The sequence below is a fragment of the Oncorhynchus mykiss genome, chromosome 15 (genome assembly GCF_057628025.1).
Source record: "Oncorhynchus mykiss isolate SJ-2025 chromosome 15, ASM5762802v1, whole genome shotgun sequence".
In the NCBI taxonomy this organism is placed as follows: domain Eukaryota; kingdom Metazoa; phylum Chordata; class Actinopteri; order Salmoniformes; family Salmonidae; genus Oncorhynchus; species Oncorhynchus mykiss.
The window spans coordinates 18,176,788-18,195,414 of NC_143036.1; the positions used below are offsets into that span (position 1 = coordinate 18,176,788).

The 18,627-nt window shown below is 41.2% G+C and overlaps 1 protein-coding gene across 2 annotated transcripts in view; it reads left to right on the forward strand.

The window, feature by feature from the left end:
* LOC110489719 (5'-AMP-activated protein kinase subunit gamma-2) overlaps nucleotides 1-18,627 on the forward strand; it is a 97,942-nt gene that overhangs the window by 23,879 nt on the left and 55,436 nt on the right. For both annotated transcript variants that reach the window (XM_036943912.2, XM_036943913.2), the window contains exon 3: nucleotides 230-500. In XM_036943912.2, the coding sequence (XP_036799807.2) occupies nucleotides 230-500 (271 nt within the window). The remainder of the gene's footprint in view (nucleotides 1-229; nucleotides 501-18,627) is intronic.

Genomic DNA, 18,627 nt, shown 5'->3' on the forward strand with positions numbered 1-18,627 from the left:
GTTCCAGCTGTGTCTAATTTTGAGAAGTCAAATGGCTATATTGAATTGTGCATTTTATGTACATTTGGCATGTTGCCAACAAAAGTGCTTATTCTCTGTGATTGAACATAGTCTAGATCTTAATCAATACTCTCTTATGTCACTGCTGTAAAGCTGTGTTGTCAAAAGGAGAGCAAAAAAGCCTTGTTTCCTACAAAGCGATCAGTAAACTCTTTGTTTTCTACCTCAGGATGATGGGAGTTGCCACTCAGCCAGCCCGACCAAAGGCTTCTTCACGCGGGGGCCCTTCAGCCGGCCCTCCAGTCCCAAGTCGGCCCCTGCTAGGACCAAGAACAGCCCAGGCTCCCCCAAAACCATCTTTCCCTACCCTTCGTCCCACCAGGACTCTCCACCCAAGTCGCCTCGTCGCCTGAGCTTCAGCGGCATCTTCCGCTCCTCCTCCAGAGACTCTAACTCCACCTCTCCCATCAGCATCAAGCTCTTCTCCAGGGCCAGGAAAGGTAAGACCAGTTGCTCTAACCCCAACGGCGTTGGTTCTGTGAAGCACGCTCATATGTTATTTAAACCTGTAGAGTTGTGTTAGTTCCCCAACTTAATGCCTAGGCAGGAAAAAACAGATTCAAACTCTGGTCGATCACATATGCGCAGTATATGAGCAGTATGTGTGTGAATGGGTGGGGGGGTGGGGGGGCTCAAATATGGCTCAAATTGTTCTTCTGCTTCTGTGGTAATTAGTGTTTGTGTACTTTTAGGTTGTTTTAGGATGGTAGACGGAAATGCCTGCGTTGTGTATTGGGCATGTGGTTGAGGGGGTGATGCTCGTTCCTATAGGTTGTGTCAGGTGAACCGTGTGGATATGCTGTTCTATGGGTATTATTGTGGGATCCATCATCATTTGACATAGAATGCAACAAAATTATGCCTTTTATCATTAAATGAATTTGTATTCTATAGTCTAGAGATGGATATTGTTGTTGTCAGAGGAGATGTTGTTTCTGGTGGACTGGTGGTGAACTTGCTTGCCGGGGGGGGATGTACTTTTTGCTCGGCTTGCCAGCCTTTCGTCTCTCACCTCCCACACATTGACTTGCAGTTGCATCCCTTTACGTTCGCCTCATTTCAGAGGACATAAGTACATAAGTAGAGCTACAAGACCAATTACATGAGTTTAGTGTTTAATAGGTGGACATGCCTTTAATTATTTTTTTAACCTGAAGTACCAGGTGTGTAGATAATCACCAGGTGTCTAGCTAACTCATGGCTGTTATGTAATTGATATATGTTGCCATTAGATTAAGATCACTTTATTGGTCAATTGTCCAACCAAAATTTGTCTTCCGATTCTAACCCAACCCCTCCGAAAGACACACATACACAAGCATACAAAAACAAGTTTTTGTTGGAGTGGTGAGTTGGGCTGCCACAATGGTTGCCCAGGGAGCTGTTGTTGGCTGGGATTAAGTGCCTTGCTCAAGGGCACAATGGCAGGCAATGGCAGCAATGGCAGATGCCAGCAACCCTCTGGTTGCCAGCTCACTTCCCACCGGATTTTCCTCATCAGACCCAGGATTCGAACTGGCTCACCTCTAACCACCGCCACCCAATTACAACTGACGCCTGTAATGACGGCTATTTAAATGTTTTATTTCAACCTTTATTTAACTAGGCAAGTTAGTTAAGAACAAATTCTTATGTACAACAACGGCCTACCCCAGCAAAACCCTAACCCGAACAACGCTGAGCCAATTGTGCACCGCCCTATGGGACTCCCAATCACGGCCAGCTGCGATACAGCCTGGAATCGAACCAGGGTCTGTAGTTTAACACAATATCTGACTTGAAAAACATGTAAATTACATAATTGGGATACAAAAGGAACATGCATACATTGCCTGTATGTTAAGATCAGCTACATTACTCTTGACATTTGGGTGTAATGGTTGTGGAGACTGGAGTTTTCTGTATCAACTATGATTGCTAGATAGAGCCAGTCTTTCCCCTAGATTATTTTTAAGTTTTACAGGCATTTTGCAAATGCCCCCAGAGCAACATCCAGGCCCTCTGCATAAAGATGGGAGAATTCAGATATTAATTAATTGTTTTAACACTCTCCACTGAGTTTGTAAAGTTTGTATCTTTATGCACCTCCGCTATTGGTACCATTAGGCCTGGAAGGCAAAACATTGGGATACACTGGAATGACCTTAAACCACGTGACAGTCCAACTTAGTTCAATATCAACTTTTCTCTCTGTGGTATTTATAGTCTGGTCATTTCATTGGTCGATATATTGCCGCCCCTCCCTTGGCAGAGTCATACTGCATCAGTGGGCGAGTTCGTTTTGCAATACCCCGGTGGCCTGGGTGGGCGGAGTTTGTGCAGTTTAGACCATTCTATTGGTCCTAAAATCTCCACCCACCCGGAGCACTAGGCAATGCAAAAGTAACTCACCTAGTGTGGATACTGACATAATGTGAATCAGCAGAGTTTGTGTTTGTGTCTCTGGAGAATACCTCACATTTTCCCAAAGTCTTGACCCAGAGGAAAAGTTGCTGCCTTGTGACACACGAAATGTACTCTATTCCATTCCAAGGAAGCTCTACAGCTGTCAGATTTTTTGTTTTGTTAGCTATGGTTCAATGACATTTGTATTTGTTTTGTCTGTCACAGTTTTTAGCTTATATTTGCAGTTCTAAAAAGGATCTCATATATAACTTAAGATCTCATTTGACATGGACTAAAGTGATTCCTGTTGAAATCTATAATCTGTGATATATCTCCAAGTTGTGTTGTTACAGTTTTCTACTGCTCTTGTCGATATGTGTTACCGTACCTGAGATTTCGTGAGGTGCATAGGCGCCTGAGCATTGGAGCAAACGGAGCAGCTGAAACCCCTCTCTTTAGAGAGAGAGATACTTAGATGACTTTATATGATGCGTCCTCATTTCATTAAACCTCACTAGCCCCACCCCCCTTTAAAAAACAAAAATCCTCTGTGCTGCATACTCACCTTGCCCTCTACCCCATGATACAAAACCACATCACACATCACAATAACCAAAACCTCACCATTTCTACAACCGTATATCCAACCCACCTTCCCTAGCTATACAAACGGCCTCCCCGACACACCATATGTCCTTAAACATCTCCAAACTTTTTATAATTTTATAGAACTCAAATTCCACCCTAAGGCGCACAGACACCATCCTATTAAATAATAGTAAAGGGTCTGTTATCCCCCCACTTTAACCCTGTTCCTCCTTGTTAGCCAAATAGCCAAACATGCCTGAGCAAACAGAAAATTCAACAACACACATTTGGCCCTTTCCTTATTCAAATACCTGTACCACTACAAACCCCCGGGAAGCTATCCTTCCATGCCCCACATAACAGAGCTTTGCTCTTGCCCCAATACACCTTAGCCAATGAAGCTCACTTGTACACCTTCAGAGTATTTTCTAGTGCCTGCATATCCTGACCACCACCGAACCATCATCTGCGTAAGCTGACACTGCTATGCCTGTCAAAACACCCATACCTGTCCAGCACACTCCCTGCAGTCTCCTGCGTAGGAGGCCCAGGAAAGGCTCAATGAATCGTGTATATAATGGCCCAATAGAGGGCATCCTTGTCTAATGCCCCGCATCACCCAGACTGGCCTACTGAGCCCCAGCATACAACATTTTCACACAAGCCAAAAACCTTTCCCCAAACCCAAACATCACATTAAACAGATACTCATGGTCCACTCTATCAAAAGCTTTCTCTTGGTCTAGAGAAACCAGTCCAAAGTTCACATTTGAAACTCTCGACATGTTTTTTTTTTTTTTTTTTTTTTACCTTTATTTAACCAGGCAAGTCAGTTAAGAACAAATTCTTATTTTCAATGACGGCCTGGGAACAGTGGGTTAACTGCCTGTTCAGGGGCAGAACGACAGATTTGTACCTTGTCAGCTCGGGGGTTTGAACTCACAACCTTCCGGTTACTAGTCCAACGCTCTAACCACTAGGCTACCCTGCCGCCCCAATGTCCAACATGTCCTTGAGCATCCCGGTACACATTATGTCTGGTCCTTGTGTACTATAGAGTCCAGTTGGGATTTCAGTCTGTTGGCAAGGACCTTGGCAAATATCTTGTAGTCCTCACAGTGCAATGCCACAGGCCTCCAGTTCTTAAGTTCACACAAGTCCCCTTTTTGGGCAGGAGAGTCTGGGTTATGGCCGTTGACAGTTCACTTCATCCTCTGTGCCAGGGAGATCTTAGGGAGTTCTGCAAATAAAACCTGAGCACACATAGAATCACACAGTTCTGCCCTATACAACTCAGTATAAAACTCCACAGTCCGCTCCCGCATCTCCCCTATCACAGAGGTCACCCGTCCATCTGACAGCTGCAGACAATGCATGCCCTTGGCTTCACCGCTCTGTCTTTCCAAACCAAAGAAGAAGGAGCTGGGAGCATCCATCTTCTTGAGCATGGAGCACCTATCTCCGTTTGCTTTAACCTGGAAAAACTACCCAGGTCCTGATATAATTTAGCTAAATTAGCCTGGAGGCCTACATTGCCTTGCCGCTCTTCACTGATACTACGCTCGAGTTCCGCCGTTTCATTTTTCATTTTTTATAATTTATCTTACAAAGGAGTTGTTTAATCTAACTGCTTAACTATTTATCTGTATGTGGAAATGTATTTAGTTATTTTTTACTCATTTGGAAGAGATTTCTGAATGTTCTTCGCCCAGCATACACCCGTCCAACCAGACATGCTTGATCTACTAATTTGCTGGATGCAGAGTTCAACAGAGTTCAAGTGAAGGTCAAGCAAATCATAGAGAAAGCAGACTGTATTGCAATCATCTCTGACGGGTGGTCGAATGTTTGAGGGCAAGGAATAATTAACTACATCATCTCCAGCCCTCAACCAGTATTCTACAGGAGCACAGACACAAGGGGCAACAGACACACCGGTCTCTACATTGCAGATGAGCTGAAGGCAGTCATCAATGACGTTGGACCACAGAAGGTATTTGCACTGGTGACAGACAATGCTGCGAACATGAAGGCTGCTTGGTCTAAAGTGGAGGAGTCCTACCCTCACATCACACCCATTGGCTGTGCTGCTCATGCATTGAATCTGCTCCTCAAGGACATCATGGTACTAAAAACAATGGATACACTCTACAAGAGAGCCAAGGAAATGGTTAGGTATGTGAAGGGTCATCAAGTTATAGCAGAAATCTACCTCACCAAGCAAAGTGAGAAGAATAAGAGCACCACATTGAAGCTGCCCAGCAACACCTGTTGGGGTAGTGTTGTCATCATGTTTGACAGTCTCCTGGAGGGGAGGAGTCTCTCCAAGAAATGGCCATATCACAGTCTGCCGATATGGACAGCCCCATCAAGAGGATCCTCCTGGATGATGTATTTTGGGAGAGGGTGGTAAGCAGCCTGAAACTCCTGAAACCTATAGCAGTAGCCATTGCACAGATTGAGGGAGACAATGCCATCCTGTCTGATGTTCAGACTCTGCTTGCAAATGTAAGAGAAGAAATGTGTACTGCCCTACCCATTTCACTGTTGCTCCAAGCAGAGGAAACTGCAGTTCTGAAATACATCAAAAAGCATGAAAACTTCTGCCTGAAGCCCATACACGCCACAGCGTACATGTTGGACCCCAAGTATGCTGGCAAGAGCATCCTGTCTGGTGCAGAGATCAACAAGGCCTATGGTGTCATCACTACTGTGTCTTGCCACCTTGGCCTGGATGAGGGCAAGGTTCTTGGCAGTCTGGCAAAGTACACTTCCAAGCAAGGGCTTTGGGATGGAGATGCAATATGGCAGTCGTGCCAACATATCTCATCAGCCACCTGGTGGAAGGGACTTTGTGGATCAGAGGCTCTTTCCCCTGTTGCCTCCATCATCTTCCAAATTCCACCAACATCAGCCGCCTGGTCCTTGTTTGGGAACACACACACCAAAGCACACAACAGGCTGACCAATACAAGGGTTGAAAAATTGGTGGCCATCCGGGCCAATTTGAGGAGTTTTGAGCCTGACAACGAGACATCCTCAACAAGGTTGGAAAGTGACAGTGAAGATGAGGCCTCAGAGTCTGATGTTCAAGAGGTGGACATTGAGGAAGTCCAGGGAGAAGACATGGAAGCCTGAGAGGAAGACAACCAACGCTTTAGTTTCTAGACAATCATTTTACAGATGTATATTGAACACGTTTTTGGGAGATGTGATGGATCATTGGGGATCATTCAATATTCCCTATCTTTTGTTGTTCAGTGAAATCCTCCCATGTGAAGAGTCAACTCATTTAAATAAAGTTCAATTTGTAACTACATTTTTTTTCCTATTGGAAGGATTTAATCATTTGCAATTATGTCTACTTATGATAGGTAAAATATTTATGTTTCTGTCTCCATATGATATGGTAAATATATCCAATGTAAAAAAAAAAACATTACATTTAAATGGCATTAATATTAATTCCCGTTATTTCCCATATATTCCTGTTAATTCCCATGGAAAGACACATATTTCCCTCAGATTACACAGACCCACAAATAATTCAAAAACCAAATCAAATTTTGATAAACTCCCATATCCATTAGGTGAAATACCATAGTGTGCCATCACAGCAGCAAGATTTGTGACCTGCTACCACAAGAAAAGGGCAACCAGTGAAGAACAATCCAACATTGTAAATACATTGTATTTATTGTCCCTTTTGTACTTCAACACATTGTTACAACACTGTACATAGTGATAATATGACATTTGAATGTCTCTTTCTTTTAAACTTTTGTGAGTAATGTTTACTGTTAATTTCTGATTGTCATTTCGCTATAGTTGATGATCTATTTCACTTACTTTGGCAATGTAAACGTAGGTTTCCTATGCCAATAAAGCCCTTTGAATTGAATTGTGAGATAGGGAGATTAGGGACAAGGTGGCACGTTCGGTGAACAGGTCAGTGTTCCATGGCCGCAGGCAGAACCACAGCAATTGGATCAGCAGCATGACCAGGTGGACTGGAGATGGGGACAGACAGGAGTCATCAGGCCAGGTAGTGCAGAGGCATGGTCCTAGTGCTCAGGTCCTCGGGGAGAGAGGGAGAGAGGAAGAGGATATGGGAGAATTAGAGGGAGCATACCTAAGATCATACAGGACAGCAGATAGGACAGGAGAATTACACTAGATAGGAAAGACTGACCCTAGTCCCCCAGGCACATAGACTATTAGAGACTGAGAAAGGGTATTTGACAGCACACAAAATGTGTTGAGAATGATTTCACAGCATTCTTGTTATGTTACATTTGGATGTGTGAGAGTGGAAGGCGTCAGTGTCGGCAGCAGTGTGGGCGATTTGATGCTAATGGCAACACTTATGTAACACCACTAAGCTCGCACGCACGCGCACACACGCACACACACACACACACACACTTGTCATTTTACTTACCGTTAAGGCTGGCTTTTCCTCTTGAAACCATTTATTGCCCAATGTAGAATGAGAAGTACTTGCATTAGCACACTGATTTAAAGTATGCCTTAGTGATTTATTGCACCAACAAATGGCTTTGACCTTCTGTAAACTTTCTGTAGATTCAGCCAGTTCCTCTTTCTCACTGTTATTTCTTTCAACCCGCATATACAGAATATGATTGTACATATTGTAATATATCTATTAGGACAGAAACTATCGAAGTTCAGTGGAATCATTTCTTGAGTATCAAGCAATCAAGGTTTTCAAGGCCAGCATACAGTGAGTTTCAACATTAGAAAATTACATTTGAAAGATTGGTTGAATACAAAACATTTACAATTCCGTTATTAGATTGATGATAACTCATTATTATTCTATAAATATGCTTTTTTTTTAAATTCACCACTAACAGTATGATTACAATCCATTAACACACAATATGTAAATGCAGTATACAAATGAAATTGGCTACTGTCAAACAATTACAACAAATTATTTTCATTCAGGATAATAAATGTAGTGTTAACCTATATATTAACGTTAGGTTCCAAAGGTCTTTTGTAATTCATTTCTGTGATGGTATAGAAAACTCACACAAGACAACAACTGGTACCTAGTAATTAAAGGAGCTACATGCACAATTAGCAATAGATTGGATTTCTTTGCGTTTAAAAAACCCGACTTGCAAATGCCTAAAATAACATAGCACTACTTTTTTACCGAATCATAATCCCAAATACCTGCTGCAGGGACAGCGTTTAATAATTATGTTTATATCATGGAATAGTATTCCTATACTACTGGGGATATAGCGTTAACATTTAGAACTATTTGCATGTAGAAATGCGAAATCTAGCCCATATTAAGAAGAATTTTGCCTGCCTTGTTACAAACAAATTTGTATTTTTGATGTAAATGGATGTAAATGGTCCGGACTCTTTTTTTTTCTCCCGATTTTGTTATATTTTTTGGTTTTGATAAACTTTCACCAAATAGTGATTAATTTCCTCATCCTCCTTGTGCAGTACGGGGGCTCTGAAAAACATTAACAAAGGCTCCAAAAACACCCAAATACGTCATTTTAGAAATGGACAAGCTCTCAGTATATTGATACAGGTCTTTAGATGTTGTACACATGAAATGGTGTAATTTTATAACTTTATCCGCAATTTTGTTGCGACTCGACCCATACATCTTTGTCCATTCTACAGGTAACTACCAAAATAAAGGAAACACTTGAGTATAGGCAAGATACAAAGTATATTGAAAGCAGGTGCTTTCACACAGGACATTCTTGACACTTGTAGAATCTATGCCAATGCTCTTCTGGTGGTGTGTGGTGGCCCAACTCCCTATGAATACACTTTATGTTGGTATTTTCTTTATTTTGGCAGTTACCTGTAGCAGCAGGCTACACGGACAATGGAGCACCTGGATAGGGGAAACGACTCGAGTCACACAAAATGGAATATAACTTGCAGAGAAAGTTTGGAATGACACACTTTCATGTGTACAACATCTAAAGACCTCTGCACCACCATACTGATAGTGTTTCCAATTCTTAAAGGAATTATTGGTGTTTTTGGAGCATTTGTTAAATGTTTTTTCTGAATCCCCGTACTGCGCAACGAGGATGAGGAAATTCATCGCTGGTTGACGTAAGTTTCTGAAAAACAAGTGAAATCGCAAAAAAAATGTCTAGACCCTTCAGATACATTTTTTAGATTTGGTTGTAAAAAAGCAAACATCTCCTTTAAGGGAGATCTCTTCAGGGACCCCTGAAACAGGCCAGTTTCCCAACCCTGTGCAAGTAGAGAAGGGGCTGCACAAACCCAAAGACCACAACGATGGAGAAACAAATGGAGAATGACAAACCAAGCTTATTGTCTTCTAAGAAATTCTGAAGTGGAATTGCTACTATAATAGTAAAATAATTCATCAGCATTGCCACCATGATAATTACAATTATCCTAAAGGCCCTCATCTTCATGTTTATCCCTTCTCTCTCCCTGTCTCCTTCCCCCGGTCCAGGGCGTTTCAGCGCCCTGAGGACAGCCAGGCAGCAGAAGAGCATCACAGAAAAAACAACCAAGTTCAACCCCAAAATAAAGTAATTGATTGCAAGTTGGAATTCATTAAGCACATGCACAAAGCAGGACCCAAGCACCATCAGCCAGACCAGCCCAGAGCACCCCACCCTGTATCTCAGGGGTTTATACTTCAGGAAGGTTACAGGATGACCCACCGCCAAGTAATGCTCCACACAGACACTACACTGGAAAAGGGGACGACCAGTGCTGATGAAACCCATGCAGAATCCTATAACTTTCAGTACAGAACCGTTAATTTGGAAGTACATGTAGATTATATTCAACAGACAGTTCAGGCAGAAGAGGATTTCAGACACGGCGAGGTTGAGAGTGAAGAAATCTGAAGCCACCAACCCTCCTGCTCCGGTCACTATCCGCCACAGGACGTAGAGATTGGTGGGGAGACCCAGGAAGAGGTTGATGCTGTAGGCAGCAGTGTAAATTATATACATAGATGGATAGAGACCGTATTTGGTGAGGAGAGTAGTGTTGCTTTCTATGGAGGTGTTCATCTCTTTTCAATAAGTAGTGTACACCCATCTAGTGACTTGCAGGTGCTGGGTACAAAAAGAAATAGTCATGAAATAAATGTATTTCAGGTGTTCATAACTTCCCAGTTGTTGAAAAATGAGATCTGTGAATATTAAGGACAAACATTTCCCCTTGGAGTGATATTTTAACAATCCATTAACATGTGTTTCTTAGTTGATAGACAGCCACACATTACAAATGTACCTTATATTTAAGCTAGTTGCTAGCTACAGTACCAGTCAAAAGTTTGGACACCTACTCATTCAAGAGTTTTTCTTATTTAATTTTTTTACTAATTTCTACATTGTAGAATAATAGTGAAGACATCAAAACTATGAAATAACATATATGGAATTATGTAGTAACCAAAAAAGCGTTAAACAAATCTAAATATATTTTAGATTCTTCAAAGTAGCCACCCTTTGCCTTGATGACAGCTTTGCACGCTCTTGGCATTCTCTCAACCAGCTTCACCTTGAATGCTTTTCCAAAAGTCTTGAAGGAGTTCCCACATATGCTGAGCACTTGTTGGCTGCTTTTCCTTCACTCTTGTGGTACAACTCATCCCAAACCATCTCAATTGGGTCGAGGTTGAGTGATTGTGGAGGCCAGGTCATCTGATGCAGCACTCCTGGAGGTGTGTTGGGTCATTGTCCTTATGAAAAACAAATGATAGTCCCACTAGTCGCAAACCATATGGGATGGCATATAGCTGCAGAATGCTGTGGTAGACATGCTGGTTAACTGTGCCTCGATTTCTAAATAAATAACAGACAGTGTCACCAGCAAAGCACCCCAACACCCTCACACCTCCTCCTCAATGCTTCCTCCTGAATTGATCCGACCAACCAGTGCTCCCGCACATTGGCTAACCGGGCTATCTGCATTGTGTCTCACCACCCTCCAACCCCTCTTTTTACGCCTCTGCTACTCTCTGTTCATCATATATGCATAGTCACTTTAACGATACCTACATGTACATACTACTACCATGTACATACTACAAGCATTTCGCTACACTCGCATTAACATCTGCTAACCATGTGTATGTGACAAATAAAATTTGATTTGATACCTCAATAAGCCTGACTAACAGGTGTCTGTAATAGCCTTGCTACTCTTTTTTTCAAATGTCTTTACTTACCTTCCTACACACACACACACCTTTTCGCACCATTGGTGCATTTCACTGTGAGGTCTACACCTGTTGTATTCGGCGCACGTGACAAATAAACTTTGATTTGATTCACGGTAGGAACCACACATGCGGCGATCATCCGTTCACCTACTCTGCGTCTCACAAAGACATGGCGGTTGGAACCAAAAATCTCAAATTTGAACTCATCAGACCAAAGGACAGATTTCCACCAGTCTAATGTCCATTGCTTGTGTTTCTTGGCCCAAGAAAGTATATTCTTCTTATTGGTGTCCTTTAGTAGTGGTTTCTTTGCAGCAATTCAACCATGAAGGCCTGATTCATGCATTCTCCTCTGAACAGTTGATGTTGAGATTTGTCTGTTACTTGAACTCTGTGAAACATTTATTTGGGCTGCAATTTCTGAGGCTGGTAACTCTAATGAACTTATCCTCTGCAGCAGAGGTAACTCTGGGTCTTCCTTTCCTGTGGCGGTCCTCATAAGAGTAGTTTCATTGTAGTGCTTGATGGTTTTGTGACTATACAATTTTCTGCATTGACAGACCTGTATGTTTTAAAGTAATGATGGACTGTCGTTTCTCTTTGCTTATTTGAGCTGTTCTTACCATAATATGGGCTTGGTATTTTACCAAATAGGGCTTTCTTCTCTATACCACCCCTTACCTTGTCACAACAACTGACTGGCTCAAACACATTAAGAAGGAAAGAACTTCCACAAATGAACTTTTAACAAGGCACACCTGTTAATTGAAATGCATTCCAGGTGACTACCTCATGAAGCTGGTTGAGAGAATGCCAAGAGTGTGCAAAGCTGTCATCAAGGCAAAGGGTGGCTACTTTGAAGAATCTCAAATATAAAATATATTTAGATTAGTTTAACGCTTTTTTGGTTATGTGTTAGTTCATAGTTTTGATGTCTTCACTATTATTTTACAATGTAGAAAATTGTAAAAATAAAGAAAAACCTTGAATGAGTAGGTGTGTCCAAACTTTTGACTGGTACTGTCGCTAATTGAATAACCCTTTTAATTACCAGACTTGTATTGTTAATAAGGTAGTTATTAGGGCTGACTATTGGCAGAGACTTTATAATACAATTTGTATCACAATACATAGACATAACAAATTGATTCATATTGCAATTATATATGTATCTCAATTCTGTATGTGTTGCGATTTAATTCTGCCATATGGTAGTATTATGGTATTTTAAATCATGCCAGGAAGACTTTTTACCTGAGTAAAAACTCAGGTAAACTCCTCAAAGTCAGATATTATCTGTTAATCTACTATATGTTAAGGGTTTTAATCAAATATTATGATTCACAATAAACAGTTTGAGCTTTTACGTAAGTAAAATCTAGGTACATTTTAAATATATAACAGCATGCTAAACATTAATGTTATTTAAACGTCTAGTCTCTTACAACAATCCAACCATTTAAACTTAAAAAATGATGAAATTCAGACATTTCTAACCTGGATTGTCGGAGCAGTCTTTTCTTCCGTAAGGCTGTAGTGGTAGTGTCCAAAAAGTCTAATGGTCTTACCAGCACACCTGTGTATGTCCCCTCACTACAAAAACAAGTTTGTTAATTGTCCAGAAACTGATTTGCAAAAGTAAGAACATGAGCAAAACTATTTGCCTAACTTTCCAGTCTGGTATATTTCTACATTAAAGCTCACACATACAACACATGAAATTCAGTAGAAGCTTTTATTGAAGAGGTCAAATCCAGAGGTTACAATCAAACACGTACAGGTAAGTGCCAAAATAATAAACACCAATAGAAAGTGTCTTAATTGGACCACCATGAGCCAGAACAGCTTCGATGCACCATGGCATATATTTTGCAAGTGCCTGAAACTTTATTGGAGGGATGCAAAACTATTTTTCCACAGGAAATCCCACAATTTTGTGTTTTGTTGATGGTGGTCGAAAACTCAGGCTCAGTCACCGCTCTAGAATCTCTTCTTCTTCGTGTGAATTTCTGGCAAACTAGACTCTGTGTTGCGCCTTTCGGTGTTCAGGTTGTCAATTTTGGGCACAAAATAAAGGGGATCATCTTAAATTGCACAACCATCAAAACACCTAAACAATCCTACACCAGGCCGTCTACTCCCCGAAGATCTTCTGCACTAAAATCTCTCACACCCAAATATTTATCTGCTGCTGCAACAACCACATCTATCTTCTGTGATTTCCACTCCATCAGTGCAGTGCAGTTGATCACAATGGCTATAAACGCATCAAATCCAACCTTACTAAACCTCATCCTCTCTGGATCTCTCTCTCTCTTCAGGCCTACTCACTGGGGGCTCCCAGTAAAATCACTCACCCTTGGGCTACTCTCTTCACTGCCTCAGCATTGGAAACATTCTACCCCAGAACATAGGCCCTCACAGAATAGCGAATATAACCTAAGTTGACCTTGTCAGCTAGAATCTCTGTGTCAAAGCTCAACAAGACACAGAGTATTTTCAATCTCAAAATCTCCCACCGGTCTACATCTTACCAAATGGCGTGCATCATAAATACCAGGAATATTATTATTATTATTTTTATTTTTATCCGCAATTTTATTTGGGGATAAACTTGTCTCATTGCTGCAACTCCCGTGCAGACTCGGGAGAGGCGAAGGTCGAGAGCCATGCGTCCTCTGATACACAACCCAACTGCCGCACAAGCCGCACTGCTTCTTGACACAATGCCCATCCAAAATTAAAAAATAATATTCCTAGGACCTCCTGGGTGGCGCAGTGGTCTAAGGCACTTCGATGTACGAAGTGCCTTAGACCACTGCGCCACCCAGGAGGTCCTAGGAATATAATTTTTTTATTTGATTCACCATTACACTCAACGCTACCCCACTGATCACTCCTTTGAGCTGCTCCCTGCTCCGGAGAGTAAAGCAAGACACAGGTTGAGCCCCGTGACGCATGAAGCACAGCGCCCGCCCCCTCTGGGTGGAGGATGTACGAAAAATACAAACAATTCCACTTCTCCAAACTTTCACAGATGTAACCACTCCCAGTTTGTCCTTTCACCCGGCCTGAAACAACCGACGGGTCAGACAAAAAGCAGGAATCGTACTCCTACCGGTCCAAAATCATCTCTGATAGGACTCCCATGGCAACCATTGGAAGTGTCTACCACACCTGTATCCGTAGGTACTTCTGGCTCATACATTTTTTTAACACAAAAACAACCAATCTATTTACAGACATGTACATTATTTATCACAGTGTGTAACATATAAAATATTTGAGCAGTTTGACCAACTAGGTAGAGCAGAAGGAGTGAGTACAACAGAAATACAATGTTTACATACAGTACTGGTCAAAGTTTGGACACACCTACTCACCACCACTGCCTTGTCACAACACAACTGATTGGCTCAAACGCATTAAGAAGGAAAGAAATAACACAAATGTATTTTTAACAAGGCACACCTGATATTTGAAATGCATTCCAGGTGACTACCTCATGAAGCTGGTTGAGAGAATGCCAAGAGTGTGCAAAGCTGTCATCAAGGCAAAGGGTGCCTACTTTGAAGAATCTAAAATATATAATATATTTAGATTTGTTTTACACTTTTTTGGTTACTACATGATTCCATATGTGTTATTTCATAGTTTTGATGTCTTCACTATTATTCTACAATGTAGAAAATTGTAAAAAATAAAGAAAAACCCTTGACTGAGGAGGTGTGTCCAAACTTTTGAGTGGTACTGTATATTGACTGCAATATTGGGAAAGCAAGGGTCACTATTGTTTTATCTAACCTTTTATTTGACTAGGCAAGTCATGTGTTATTTGGGAATAGGAAAGAACCGAATGGCCTGTACTCTGCATATGCTCCCAATTACCACCTTTATTGACCAACGTTTTCATGCAGAAGGATCTTCATCAGGTGACAAAAGGTGAAATTAAGCTCTGATTCATAAGATGGTGTGCTTCTGCTGGGACAATGAGAATTTGCATTGGTTAGGGCAGCACTCACTCTGTCTGCTCTACCTCCTTGATCTAACCAATACATCCTAAGCTCTCACCAGCACATCTGTGTATTTTCCCTTATTACAAAAACAAGTTTGTTAATTGACCAAAACCTGATTTGCAAAAGTAAGAGCATGCGCAAAAACCATTTGCATGACCATATACTTCTATAACAAGGCTCACATATACAACAACCATGCAACACATACAAGTTCAGTATAAGTTTTTTTTTTTTCAATTTCAAGTTTTATTAAGTTTTCTTGTTTTTCAATCAACCAACAAAACACATTCCACATTCACAGATGTGACAGGCTTTAAAAAAATAAAAAATAAAAAAATAATAATACTTTTGAAAAAATAAAAATACAATTAAAATGAATGATAAAGTCAAATAGAAGCATTTATTTTTCTTAATCTATATATTTTCCTTGGTACATATATATATACATACATACATACGTACGTACGTACATACATACGCACATATACATACACACACACACATACGCACACGTACTCAAAAACGAAATTAAAATAAAAACACACACAAAAAAAAAAACATTTAACACTTGCAGCAGCACTATCAAGGTTCTTATCGGCTATTTCAAGCATTCGCTGAGACGACGGGCCAACAATTCGTTTTTAGGTTTTACAGTACCTTACACAACATGTATCTGCGCATTTCCCTAGTCACCCCGTTCACTCTGTCCAGTTTGAAATATAGTTGAATAGTGGAGACCAGAGTCTATCAAACTTGGGCTGTCTCTTGTGGAGGTCATAAGTGAGCTTTTCAAGAGGAAGAAAGTCAACAATCTGGTCAATCCACATTTTAAATGTAGGAGGGGTATTTGAGGCCCACAATAGAAGAATACATTTCTTAGCAAAGTATGTAATAGTCATAAGCAAATTTTCTCTGTCAGGATCAAGAACAAAGTCCTGCTGGGCATTAAGAAGATAGATACACGGGGTCATATCAAACTGTACATCTAGTATTTTCTGTGCAGCAGTATGTACAGATTGCCAGAATCTGGCAATCTCCCTACAGCTCCAAAATACATGCATATAGGTTCCACTTTCAGAGGTACATCTTTTACAGTTAGGAGACATATCTGTTTTCATTCTATGGAGTCTCAAAGGAGTATAATAAAATTTGTAAAAAAAATTGTAATTAGATTCTTTCATTTTTACACTGGTAGAGGAGCAGTATACCCTGTCGCAAACCTCCGCCCATAACTCATCACTGATAGTCAGACCAAGGTCCTTTTCCCAGATTATTTTCAAAGGAGTAAAGGAGGAGCTTCCTTTCTCAGAAAGGAGTCTATAGATGTAAGATATTTTGCCTTTAATGGATTGTGCTGTGACAAGAAGGGTTTCAACTTCATTCAACTGAGTTCTAAACCTCCTCTTGGAGGTAAATTAGGAGATTACATGTCTAATTTGAAGATATTTTTAAAAAATGGGATCTTGGCACATCAAATTCACTGCAGAGCTCTTGAAAGGATTTCAGTGTAGTGGTTTTCTGATGAAATAGGTCTGAAAAGGTCCTGATTCCTAGAGTATGCCAAAGATTAAAGTTGGCATCCCTCAGGGCTTTTGGCAAGTCTGGGTTGCCTACTATAGGCGAGTGAGAACATATTTGGGAGGAAATGCCCAGGTATTTCTTACAGTCCCTCCACGCTAGTAGGGTGCTGTAAATCGCAAAGGTTTTGGCTATGTTGCCCACTTCACTAAAGTTATTAATGAATATAATTGAGCTTAAGGGCAATGAACCACAGGATTGGGCTTCTATCTGAATCCACGTTGACTCTTGTCTGTGTGTGATCCATGTTAGCATGTTGCGGATTTGGGCAGACCAGTAGTACAGTTGAAGGGAGGGAAGGGCAAGACCACCTTTATATTCAGGTTTTGATAAAGTGGAAAACTTGATCCTAGGTTTTTTATTGCCCCATATAAATTTGGTGATGCTTTGGTTAGTTGTTTTGAAGAAGGAAACTGGGAGATAGCATGGGAGCATCTGAAATAAGTAGTTTAGTCTAGGGAGGACGTTCATACGGATTACATTAATTCTTCCTACTAAGCTAATTGGGAGGGAGATCCAGGTTTGGAGATCGTTCTTGATTCGATCCAGGAGTGGAAGATAATTTTCCTTAAAAAGGCTATTCAGATCTGGTGTTATGAAGATCCCGAGGTATTGAAACCCGTGTGTTTTCCATTGGAAAGGACAAAGTGTCTTCATAGAGCTGGTGAGTGTAATATTGAGAGGGCAGACAGTGGATTTGTTAAAATTGATCTTATAACCTGAAAACTTGCCATACTGAGCAATTGTGTCTAAAATGAGAGGGAGGGATTTCTCAGGGTTGGATATGTAGAGCAAGACATCATCCGCGTAAAGCAAAATCTTGTGCTGCAGGCCACCTGCAGAAACACCCATAATACTTGGATTGCTCCTTATCAGCTCTGCCAGAGGCTCCGCCCCCAACAAGTAGAGCAGCGGGGACAGCGAGCACCCTTGTCTTGTGCCCCGTTCCAGAGGGAATCTGTCAGAGTTCAGTCCATTAGTAGTCACCATGGCATTTGGATGAGAGTATAGTGATTTGATCCATTTAATACAATTTGGGCCCATATTGAACTTTTCTAAGACTGAAAACAGAAAGCTCCACTCCATCCTGTCAAACGCCTTCTCAGCATCCAGTGAAGCCAGCAGGACAGGGGTCTTTTGTGCGTTTACTTGATCAATAATATCAAAAAGACGGCGAATGTTATCAGAAGAGTATCTGTCTCTAATAAATGCAGTTTGGTCCGCTTTTATTATTTTGGGAAGAAGAGTGTTTAGTCTTTTGGCGAGCAATTTGGTAATTATTTTATAGTCGAAATCCAACAAGCTTATGGGCCGGAAGGACGAGCAGGATAGGGGGTCCTTGTCCTTTTTTAGCAACACTGTAATGCGAGCTGTGTGCATTGAGTCTGGGAGAACTCCGTTTTTGCAAAAATCCTCCAGCATTGGCATGAAGATAGGGCTGAGCTGGGGCCAAAAAGCTTTGTAGAACTCTCTGGGGAATCCATCTGGGCCTGGGGACTTATTAGGTGGCATGGAGGTAATTGCCTCCAGGATCTCCTCAGGAGTGAAGGGGGAGATGAGATCTTCCTGGTCGGTCTCTGATAGTTTAGGTAGCGAGATTCCCTCTAGGAAAGAGTGTAGTTCTGCCTCTGTGTGTTTTCTCTTAGAGGTATATAGTTTGCAGTAAAAATCATGAAAAGTTAAATTGATCTTTTTTGGGTCATATGTGACCTCGTCCTCTGCTGTTCGGATAGCCATGATTGTACGCTCTGACTGCTCCTTTTTTAATTGGTAAGC